General features: G+C 36.4%; 1 protein-coding gene across 1 annotated transcript in view; it reads right to left on the bottom strand.

Annotated features, from left to right (window-relative positions):
* Nucleotides 1-12,316, bottom strand: part of LOC100369099 (uncharacterized) — a 155,864-nt gene that overhangs the window by 57,753 nt on the left and 85,795 nt on the right. Inside the window, exons 42-52 of the mRNA XM_085499013.1 lie at nt 12,018-12,186; nt 10,614-10,748; nt 10,290-10,442; nt 9,759-9,963; nt 8,921-9,100; nt 7,983-8,231; nt 6,806-7,072; nt 4,556-4,756; nt 3,068-3,217; nt 1,491-1,670; nt 138-407 (exon numbers count right to left, since the gene is read on the bottom strand). Coding sequence (XP_085355139.1) covers nt 138-407; nt 1,491-1,670; nt 3,068-3,217; nt 4,556-4,756; nt 6,806-7,072; nt 7,983-8,231; nt 8,921-9,100; nt 9,759-9,963; nt 10,290-10,442; nt 10,614-10,748; nt 12,018-12,186 — 2,159 coding nt within the window. The remainder of the gene's footprint in view (nt 1-137; nt 408-1,490; nt 1,671-3,067; nt 3,218-4,555; nt 4,757-6,805; nt 7,073-7,982; nt 8,232-8,920; nt 9,101-9,758; nt 9,964-10,289; nt 10,443-10,613; nt 10,749-12,017; nt 12,187-12,316) is intronic.

The following is a 12,316-nucleotide window of genomic DNA, read 5'->3' as shown; positions in this document are numbered from 1 at the left end:
TACAAAAAGCTTAAAATATTAAGCACCAGCCATGGAAATTATGTAAATGCAGATTGTCGCTATGTGACATAACCATATAAAGTTGCACACACCTTGAGATTGTTCCATAAATTTTTCAGATCGTAAAATGTACTTACCTTCATCACACTCTGCTGTAGGTTCAAATAATCCAGGTGTTTCACAGTAATACCCAGGTGTACAGGAGGTACACTGGTCTTCACTGGCCAATCCTAGCGCATTAGAGAACGTCCCAATAGGACACATTGGTGGATTAGAATCAGTACCTGATGGGCAGTATCGGCCAACTGGACATATGTCACCTGTGACTCCATCAGTGGGATCAGGTCGGTTAGCAGAACGGTTGCAGTAGAAGCCGGCATCACACGGACCTGAGACATCAGCAAGACCTAGAGGAGAAGTGAGAAACATTATATATTGAGCTGAACAAAGAATTTATAATACAAGGGTATGCTAGTGATAAGATATGCGATGTAGATCTCACACGAATTGACGAAATCATGATTATTGCAAAATGACATGAGAAACCTGCATTTCTTGAAATTTGAAGTGAGTCTGTGAAAAAAATTATTAAATTTCATTTCAGACCATATTTTGATAGGATTCTTGCTTATCTATGTGTAATACATGTTTGGATACAGCGGCAATAATCTTGCTCATTTCTGTAGTCAAACTTTCCGGAGCTTCAACTTAGTACTGTGACATGATTGGTTGATTGATGTACATGGAATAGATTGCTTTCAAACACTTAGTTCTCCTCATGTGAGATATTCATTGCATATCACCGTACATAATTATGAAAGTTGCAAACCTCAATCTTCTAAATTTTTAAATGAACAAGTACATGTATACTATTTTAGAAATTAACAAAACATAATAACTTTATTACACAACTACACCTAGGAGCTGTATGGTAAGGATACAGATCAGAAAAAACAAACACAAATAAACAAAAACAACAAAAGTTTCAAAATTACAAACATAACAAACTAAAGGGTATATATAAAATATGTATTACAATTAGGTTTTATAAATTGTGTTTTTTAAGTATTTTGCAAGTGCAGTACTACTATTTATAATGCAGGTGAATATTAAATTTCGGTTAGCTGTACTACACATTTTTAATTTACAGTCTTCTAAAAGGATATTTCTTTCTTGAGTGAAATAGCAACAGTCAAGGATGAAATGTTTTTCATCTTCTACAGTACCTGTGTTGCATTTTTTACACAATCTGTTGTTTGCCTCAATTCTTGGGAATTTTCTCCTGTCTAATTCTATTTCAAAATTATGGTAACTAAGTCGAAACTTGGTAACCATTCTTCTCAAATTGAAATCCTGAATTTCTGTTAAATATCCTTCAAATTCATATTCCATTTTAATCAAATTATACGTACTTAATTTGTTTCCTGAATTTCCTTTTTTTAGGACATGACTAAATAAAAGTTTATACAAGTGTGTATGACATTACTTACCAGGAACTTGACAGAAATTTCCCTCAGTACATGGTGTTGGTTCGAATGATCCCTCTGGACAGAAGAAACCTGGTTGACATTCACCTCCAGTAGAAGTCGTTGGACATAAGCAATCACCACCAGTATAGTTGTCATAATCATATGGACGTGGGGTCCATGCTGAACCGATACAGAACCAACCTATAAGTAATAGAAGAAAGTGATCATGCAACAATCACTGCAACGTCAGTTGCCTCCTGTCAAGGTATATGTCGGAGTAATTTCTGAATCATTTATCTGTGAAGCATTGTAATTGAAACATGCAATATTTGTTAATCGCTTTATTCATTTCGTTTTATACAAGTTCAATAATACTGTATTCTGACATATACATTGTTGCAAAATACGGATTCTGAAGTGAGACGACGACATGAATGCGAACGTGGTAGAAACCACCGCAGGATGTTCTTTTGTTTCAATTTTTATATTCATCCAATTAGAAGTTTTCCCACTAATTTTCTTACACGGTCAAGAGTTTATCGATGTATATCAAGGGCATACTGCCAATTCTGTATCATTCTTACAATTTGTGTTATATCGTTGATATCCAGTTGTAAGTCTCCGGATTGCCAGCGGGTTTTCCGTTAGTGAATAAATTCTGAGTTTTACATTTAAGTCGTTCTTCTGTGGTGATTGGTGCTGATTGTGTAGCAGATAATTTTGCATACTATATTTCGTTTCATTTCCATATCCGCAACGTATCGTCCCCCACAGTATATTGGGTTGATTGAGAACTTTCTATCTACATTACAGAGGTCACTATACCATACTCGACTGTCTTAGCACCCATGCTCGGCTAAACACCCTCCTCATTTTGGGACATTTCTATTTTCAGGGTCACGTTCGGCTAAGTGCCAAACCCCTCTTAAATGCTCCTAATTAATATTGTAATAAAATGCGAATATATTTTGTGACTATTTCTGTTTCTTCATTATAAAATTTCTCCTGAATCTGTCACATGGTGAACTAAAATTGTCATTTGCAGTTTTTCAAAGGAGGTGCTCGAGGTAGGCGCCCATCCCCCGAAAACACATGATTTTTGAAGCCGAGTACCCTGGGTTCTAAGCCAGACAAGTATGGCATGTTGGATTGGCCCTCATGTATATCAACACACATCATTTATTGCCTTCTCATGTGTGTATATATTTACCTGCAACATCATAAAGTTCAATATATCTTGTATTGACCTACATGCAACAAAGGTCAGTATATGATGTATTGGTCACCTCCTCAAGTCTGTGCATATTTACCTGTCTGCATGCTTACAGAGGTCAGTAAGTTATATTGCCACTGATACTTACATATGTCAGTATATGATTTGCTGATTTCTTGTGTTTATGAATGTATGTACCTGAATCAGAGGGCAGTATATGATGAGTTGCATTCTTAAGTGTGTGTGTGTGTACCTGCATGTCTGCATTAAGAGGTGAATACATCTTGTATTGCTCCCTGCTAGCAATGCAGCAGGCAGTATATTTCTTCCCTGGGTATATACATATGACCGTATTGACTTATAACATATTTGTGAATTACCATACCTGCTTCACAGAGGTCTGTATATGTTGTATTGCCTTCCCATGCACAGTAGTATCCAGGATCACAAGGTGTACAATCCACTACAGACTGTCCTCCCATATTATCTCTGTAAGAACCCTTAGGACAAGGATATTGTGTTGCATACTCAGTACCTAAGTAAAAAACACACACAATTTACATTCTTTCAAAAATAAGTACTATAGATAAATTGACAAGTTTGAAATCTTGTTGAAAAACCCATTTTACAAGTAGAAATTAGTTAAATATACAACAAATAAACAATTGTTTGAGTTATTGGAATTGAAAGATCTGTTAAGAGTGGTGACATTAATAGCATTTTAAAAAGAGTAAATAGTTTTGAAAAAAGCTATTTGCATTGTATAGCCACCCTTTTTTTCAACTGAATAATCATGGGGGTGAAATTTTAAAGTCGTCACGGATATTTTACAAAATAAAAACAATTAATCAACTAAATCATATTGGTAATATTCTCGCCAAAATCATGTTCATTCCAGACAACAATATTCCTCACAATGTATACAAAATATCTGTACTCATATTTTAAAATTTAAAGACAAAGCGCTACTGCAGAGTGAAGGGAATTAGCCATTTGTGTTTTGAGTTTTGCTGACTTTCCTCACGGTGTGAAAGCCCTCCATTGACTTCCACAGTGAAATTGAAAAGTGTGATGTCAGTCCGTGGTCAAGAATAATTAATGTCTTAAAACTGCAGGAAAATGATCATTGCTATTTAATTTCGCAATTTTCTAAGATTTGTGAAAATGCACATATTAGAACCTTGCAAGCTGATATGACTTGTGTTTACTTAGGTTCACTTGTCTCATGGGAAATTTTCTTTATATATTTTGATGATTTTTTAGCACAAAAATGGCCACCATTCGGCCATTTTTAATAGGATCGTCAAACCTATATATCTGTATATCTATGACATGATGTATAATGAATTTTAAAATTTGAACATAATCAGTCAAAGCAAGTCAGAGATATGGCACTAGAACCACATTCATTAAAACAAAATGGCTGCCAGTTGGCCATTTTCAATCTTATCTGAAAAACAAAATGATGTGCATCACGGTCCTATAATGTCTAATGTATATACCAATTTTGAACAAAATCCATCTGTAAACAGCCGAAAAATGTTTGATTTTGATGATTTTTAGCACAAAAATTGGCCGCCATTCGGCCATCTTAAATCAGATCGTGAAACAAATTGATGTGCATATGTATAATATCATGTATGATGTATGTGTGAAGTTTGATTGTGATTGGTCTAGGCATTTCTAAGATACAGGTCCGGACGCATGCACGGACGCACACACGCATGGACACACTGAGGTCAAAACATAATTCCCTGTTTTCGGACTGCATCCGAACAGGGACTAATAAAATTTTAGATTGGACCCTCAAGTATGCCTCACCAATAACATATGATTACTATATGCACTATAGAACACAATAACATGTACTCACCATTGGGACAATAGTGTCCAGCTGGACAGACATAGGGTAGATATGTAGTCACATTCGCAGGACAGTAATACCCTGCCTCACATGAGAAACACACAGCCTGTTGTTCTATATCATTATATGTTCCTGCTGGACATTCAATCGGCACCGACGTACCAGGTGGACAATAATGACCAATTGGACATGGACCGCCAGTATCATCCCCTATAAACAAAATGAGTTATCATTAGAAGGGAGAAAATCTAACCTGCTATGCAAGGCATGTGACTGTACAGCAAAATCTGAAAGGACTTCTATATGGTAATTTTTATACAGGACAAATTCTTCAGGAAGGATTCATATGGGACAATTTTTATCGAATTCCTATAGAACAAATTGATATAGGATTCCTATATGACAATTTTTATAGGACTTCTGTAAGACAAATTTCTATAGGATTCCAATAGGTCATTTTTTGCTAGTGTCACAGTGAGAATTACATGTTTTTTGCATTATTGAATACAGTGATATTCTCATACATTTCAGTTTACACAGTAAAATCTTTCTTAGAAGCCATTGAAGTAAATTTGATTGAAACGTTTATGCATATCATCCTTCATGGATATCTGAAGTTGTTTATTCTTATCTTACAAACCTTATATTTATGTTAATAGGATCACATAACCCTTTGATTACTCACCTGTTGGGTTGGGATATGTAGCACCCAGCAGACAGTAGAATTCTGCATCACATAACCCTTTGATTACTCACCTGTTGGGTTGGGATATGTAGCACCCAATAGACAGTAGAATCCTGCATCACATAACCCTTTGATTACTCACCTGTTGGGTTGGGATATGTAGCACCCAGCAGACAGTAGAATTCTGCATCACATAACCCTTTGATTACTCATCTGTTGGGTTGGGATACATAGCACCCAGTAGACAGTAGAATCCTGCATCACATAACCCTTTGACTACTCACCTGTTGGGTTGGGATATGTAGCACCCAGAAGACAGTAGAATCCTGCATCACATAACCCTTTGATTACTCACCTGTTGGGTTGGGATATGTAGCACCCAGTAGACAGTAGAATCCTGCATCACATAACCCTTTGATTACTCACCTGTTGGGTTGGGATATGTAGCACCCAGAAGACAGTAGAATCCTGCATCACATAACCCTTTGATTACTCACCTGTTGGGTTGGGATATGTAGCACCCAGTAGACAGTAGAATCCTGCATCACATAACCCTTTGATTACTCACCTGTTGGGTTGGGATACGTAGCACCCAGTAGACAGTAGAATCCTGCATCACATAACCCTTTGATTACTCACCTGTTGGGTTGGGATATGTAGCACCCAGCAGACAGTAGAATCCTGCATCACATAACCCTTTGATTACTCACCTGTTGGGTTGGGATACGTAGCACCCAGTAGACAGTAGAATCCTGCATCACATAACCCTTTGATTACTCACCTGTTGGGTTGGGATATGTAGCACCCAGTAGACAGTAGAATCCTGTATCAAATAACCCTTTGATTACTCACCTGTTGGGTTGGGATATGTAGCACCCAGTAGACAGTAGAATCCTGCATTACATAACCCTTTAATCACTCACCTGTTGGGTTGGGATATGTAGCACCCAGTAGACAGTAGAATCCTGCATCACATAACCCTTTGATTACTCACCTGTTGGGTTGGGATATGTAGCACCCAGTAGACAGTAGAATCCTGCATCACATAACCCTTTGATTACTCACCTGTTGGGTTGGGATACGTAGCACCCAGAAGACAGTAGAATCCTGCATCACATAACCCTTTGATTACTCACTTGTTGGGTTGGGATATGTAGCACCCAGTAGACAGTAAAATCCTGCATCACATAAACCCTTTGATTACTCACCTGTTGGGTTGGGATACGTAGCACCCAGCAGACAGTAGAATCCTGCATCACATAACCCTTTGACTACTCACCTGTTGGGTTGGGATATGTAGCACCCAGAAGACAGTAGAATCCTGCATCACATAACCCTTTGACTACTCACCTGTTGGGTTGGGATATGTAGCACCCAGTAGACAGTAGAATCCTGCATCACATAACCCTTTGATTACTCACCTGTTGGGTTGGGATACGTAGCACCCAGAAGACAGTAGAATCCTGCATCACATACAAAAAATGTAACCTTTTGATTACTCACTTGTTGGGTTGGGATACGTAGCACCCAGTGGACAGTAGAATCCTGCATCACATAACCCTATGATTACTCACCTGTTGGGTTGGGATATGTAGCACCCAGTAGACAGTAGAATCCTGCATCACATAACCCAGTAGGTGCTGTTAAGTTAGAACTAGCACAGTAGGTGCCTAAATCACACTGCATACATTCATCTTCTGACTGTAGATGTGTATTAATGGAGTAAGTGCCATTTGGACAACCCTGTGGTGTATGTGTGCCTTGTGGACAGAAGAATCCTGGCGGGCAAGGTCCACCAATACCTGCTGTAGTCTCTGGTGTTGGATTGCTCACATTGTTACCTGTAAAATGAACATAGTGAAAACATGGTAACCTTGCCATCATCAATCACAATTACAGCCAACAGGTCAGTTAATTGACAGTTTTCAAACAAAAATATTTCAGAATTTTCAAGCTTTATGCTGAAAATATTCAACTTTGTTATTTTACAATTGGTATACAACACATACTGCATTCGCTCTATTAGGAGTGCTTGTGTTTACGTACAGAAGTGTGCCTATCTAAGGTCAAACTTAAAGTCATATTTTAATAATCCAGTATACAATAAATACTACATGTATGTCTTGTTTAAAGGGGAACCTTCCAAACCCAGGGATTGCACCAAAGAATCATGAGACACTATTGTTTATGTTGTTCACAATATTAATCTATCTTTTGTTATAGATTGTAATTTTAATCCAGAAACTAAATTTGTTGTGAAATTAGGCTTAACTGGAAGTGACCCTTTAAGTGTGCTTCTAAAAGAGACATATACAATAGCATTTTATATAAATAAACAAACTACACGGGGGGGGGGGGGAGCATTTTAAATGGTCCACTAACCATTGCCAACCTTAATAAATATAGAAGACATTAATTAAGTGCCACATAAAATATGTGTAAAATGCATTGAATGAAAATAAACACGATAGTAAATAGTACAGTTTAATTACTACAGTGGTGCTTCAATCACATAACATTTTTAAAGTTGTTTTATTATAAAGTCCTGTAAACTTTTAAGTGGAGTCACAACGGAATTCCAAAAATCAAGCTGAGCTAAGGATTCTGTTTATAATTTGTGTTTTGAGTCAAGTTTGCTAAAATGGCATGTTTTACAGTAATCTCAGTGTCACTGGTACAGTGATAGATGACTCGAGTTTACACATTCATCTAATGAAATATTACTAGTTATATAATACTGACAACCCTTACCGAGTACACAGTAGTAGCCTGCATCACAAGGACCAGCTGATGCATTGATAGACTGGAAATCTGATGCACCCAATGCGGTACAGTATTTACCAGGAGCACACGGCAAACACTGATCTTCAGAAGCTAATCCTAAATCGGGATTATAATAACCTCTAGGGCATGGTATAAATTCATTACCGCCTGTATTCTGTGGGCAGTAGTTTCCTCTTGGACACTGTAGTAGTGTCTCACCATCAGCACAGTAAAATCCTACACAAATATCAATGTGAAATATTGTAGTGTTACAGTAATGTATTTATAAAGCTTGCTGAACACTGCCTTCTCTACAATGTGATAATCGCAATTCTAGCAACATGATACGGTTGCCTTAACTCGAATTATCCCATGATGCAACATAACTGGGAATGCTGATCACCCAAATATGATAAAATTGAACGTGCTCAGAATCCAGGATGTGACGAAAATCTATCATGTTGTGTACTAGTTGTAGCCTATCGTATATGAATCAACAGCAGCGTACTAGAGAGTGGTGTGTGGTAGGCCTAAGAGACGTACAAGTGCACAATGTGTATGCCTTCAATTTTATTTTATTTAAAGTCACAAATCACTGAAACAGTATTATTTTCAGCATGGGTGTCACCAGACCAAATTAAGAAGTGGATTTTCTATGATCACATAGGCAGCTCTATATTGATCATCTGACTTTTATATTTACCTGCATACAGTTTTTACTAAATATATCACCAATAAATTACATCAAAACCTGCTTTTATTCCATTACCATGCAGAATGTTCAATAAAATGCAAAAATAAAGTATGCACTCATATACACTAAACAGTCACAATGAATTCCAATACAAGTCTGCATGTGTGTATTCCTCACAACTACACTTTGCTGTATTCTCACAATAAACCTTATAAAAATAATCAATTATTACCTGCAGGGCAATCAAAACATTCTTCCTGTCCAGTGATATTAGTATAATATCCTCCTTCACATCGTTTAGGTGCTGGTGAACCTTGAGGACAATAGTGTCCCATAGGGCATATAGCGCCTGTTCCTGCATCTAACAAGGCATCTGGATACTTTGTATATGCAGCCCTTGTACAATAATAACCTGGAAAAACAAAAATGATGTTTTCAATGAATAGGACAGCAAGAGGAAGTAATCTTCTTTGCCGTCTATATGTTTTTTTGGCTGTAGGATACCCTCACAACAAAAAACCTTGACAGCACTACATATTTGCATATTTAGACAGCGCCCTCAGCAGGCAATTGTTAAATTTTGGTGAAAAATGTCAACCGATTAGATGTCACTACAAATCATGAAGCCTCTTTCTGTAGCTAAATGTGACAAAGTGTTAATTGTAATCACACCATTGCTTTCAATTATGCCAGTTTTTTTTAAGAACTGAAACACATAGGAAAGGAACACAGCTAAGATACATTTATTGAGAGTGTATCAAATTGTGTATGAAATGAAGTGCATTATCAATGGTAAGAAATAAAAAATGAAAAGGTTATTTTAAAAATACAATTTTAAATTTAAAAATACCAACGCTGATCAGCCTCCTCTTGTGGACTTGCATGTCCAGTGAGGGGAGGCTCATAGATCAATGCCAACATTACCATGCCAATTTGGACGATGGTAAGTAATGTACAGTTATTCAAGTTATTTATGATTATAGTGTCAGTGAATCCAGTTTACCAGCCAGGCATTCCCCTGTTTGCTTACAGATGTGATGCTGGGGTTAGGTTGTTCATTGCTAACATACCTGCTGCACATAGACCAGTTGGTCCAACCAATGCCATGCCTTCACAGACCTCACCAGGTGGGCAATCAAGACAGTCGTCAACACTCATAGCCTGTGTAACATTGTTATATGTACCATTTCCACATGGGTATTCATATGGTCCTACGGTACCTGCTGGACAGTAGTAACCTACAGGACAGACATCACCCATACCTGACTCTGGTGTCTGCAAAAAATAAACAAATAAAACTTTTTTTAAGAAAAATGGATTAAACCATTTTAATTTAGCAGGAGACAAGTTTTCGCGAATTTTGTGAGTCAGTCCAGCAACACAGATTGTCAGCAACTTTCATGAAATTGTGTTTTCATGAATGCCATAAAATTTACAGTCATGCATGTGGAAATTTCATGTACCGGTAAGCAAACAATGTATTTTACATATGTTGGATCAATAAGCAATACCTGTTTAAATGATCAGAAAAAAAAATTTGTTCAACTATGTACTACACCTTTCCTTTCATTTCACTACAATCTGATAATGGAAGTACTTACTGGAGTTGATGTATTTGAACCAGCCAGACAGTAATACCCTGCTTGACAGTCTCCACTTACTTCCTGCAAACCAACTGATGAACAGTACTTTCCAGGTGTACACTCATCACACTGACTTAATTCCTGCCGACCTTCGTCAAATACAAACGTACCCTACAAAAAAATAATTAAAATTCTGTACTACTGTATTTGTTCTATGAGTAGTCAAATGCACAACATTTTTGAAACTTAAGTCAGAAAGTCATAGTGATTGATGCAAAGTTTTATCTGCACGAGAAATGATCAATTAACAAATTGTAGGAACTGAGAAAAACAGTTAATTACCCTAGGACACGGTGTTGGTGTTTCACTTCTTGGAGGGCAATAATGTCCACGATCACAGATAATTTTTTTTATCGTGCCTGCTAACTCACAATAGTATCCTTGGAGACAGTCAAGGCAATATGAAGCCTTTGTAGCCTATGTAAAAAAAATAATAAGATTGTTAATTATTTAGAGGCTTGGAATATAATAATACTAACTTTATTACGCAATTTAACCATCTGTGGGTTTAGTAAGGTAAAAAATGATTACAAAAGACAAATAAAATAAGACACACTAAAACACTAAAATTAAAATACACTGAAATTCAACAAAAGAAAGAAATACAAATCTCTGAAAAATTAATTATACAGCAGTAGGTTCTCCCAGACCACAGTTACATATTTTACTTTTAGAAAATTGAATTTTTTAAATAATATGATAAAGCCATATTATTTCCCATTATTTTCACGAAGCTTACCATTCTGAACAACTCATTAATTTTTATTTTAAAATAATTCAAGACATGTTTTTTCTCTACTTCATGGAAATTGCAATCTAAGATGAAATGCATTTCATCTTCAATTTGCTTTAAATTGCAGTTTTTGCAAGTTCTTTCATTTTCTGGGGTTTTTGGTTTAACTCTATCTTCCCAATTCAATTCCAAGGTTGTGGTCACTGAGCCTGAACTTTTCTAACACTCTACGTTGGCTGAAGTTTTTCATTTCATTTAGATAGTTTTCCAATTCAAAATTTTCTTTAAATATACTATATAAATGTAAAAATTTTTGAAAACACAAATCTACAATATACAGGACTTGGCTTTATCTTTAAAACCTGCTTGTCCAAAATGTAAATTGCCTATATATTTGCTATGGCAATATTACTTCTTCTGGGCTATAGGAATACCTTTTAGTGTTAATCCTTGAAATATTGCAATCAGAACTTAACACACTACCATTCATAACTGTAACTTCCAATGACAGATGGGATAGACAAATGATTGTGTTTGATTGCCACATGTAAAACAAAGCATTATAAAACACAATGATGGCTCTCAACCGAATTTTTATTTTTGTAACAATTGATGGCATGAACTATGAAGTGTTCAAATGGAATTGAAAGCAATAAATTAGCATTTCCCAAAAAGATATGGTGCAGAGACACTGTAAAAATTTATTAAGCATTACTCTTGACAAAGAACTACTAAACCAGGAAATGTTATTGATGTATTGTTGTCACTTTGTTCGAACATTCCCAGTGTAAACAAATTTATGTGATCATCTACTAAAATATGAATGCACCATATGTGTTTCACCATGATTACCTCTCAAATTTAAAGTGTACACACATAGACTTCAACAGCTATCTTTAAAACTGTGATGTACGTTCATTGTCCAAAATAAAATGTGATGCAGGAGAACTTACTGTTTGATATGTTCCTCTGGGACATGGTTCTGGTGTATAGGCACCAGATAATGTATAATGACCAGCTGGGGACTCGTACTGGGTTGGAGTTGTTGACGCACCAGTACAGTAGAATCCCGGTGAGCAAGGACCAGTTGGTTCCGGATTAGTATCACCAGCACAGAAATATCTAAGAAAAAAAAGTCAATGATATTGTATGAAATTCTTCCATTGTATGTGATTGGTAGAACAGATAAAATTCTTGTTCCTGTTAACCACAAACATAGTTCTAGACTATGATGATCTGAAACCTGGTCTAA

The sequence above is a fragment of the Saccoglossus kowalevskii genome, chromosome 5 (genome assembly GCF_978046115.1).
Source record: "Saccoglossus kowalevskii chromosome 5, keSacKowa6.1, whole genome shotgun sequence".
NCBI lineage: Eukaryota > Metazoa > Hemichordata > Enteropneusta > Harrimaniidae > Saccoglossus > Saccoglossus kowalevskii.
This window is presented reverse-complemented; position numbering and strand designations above follow the sequence as displayed.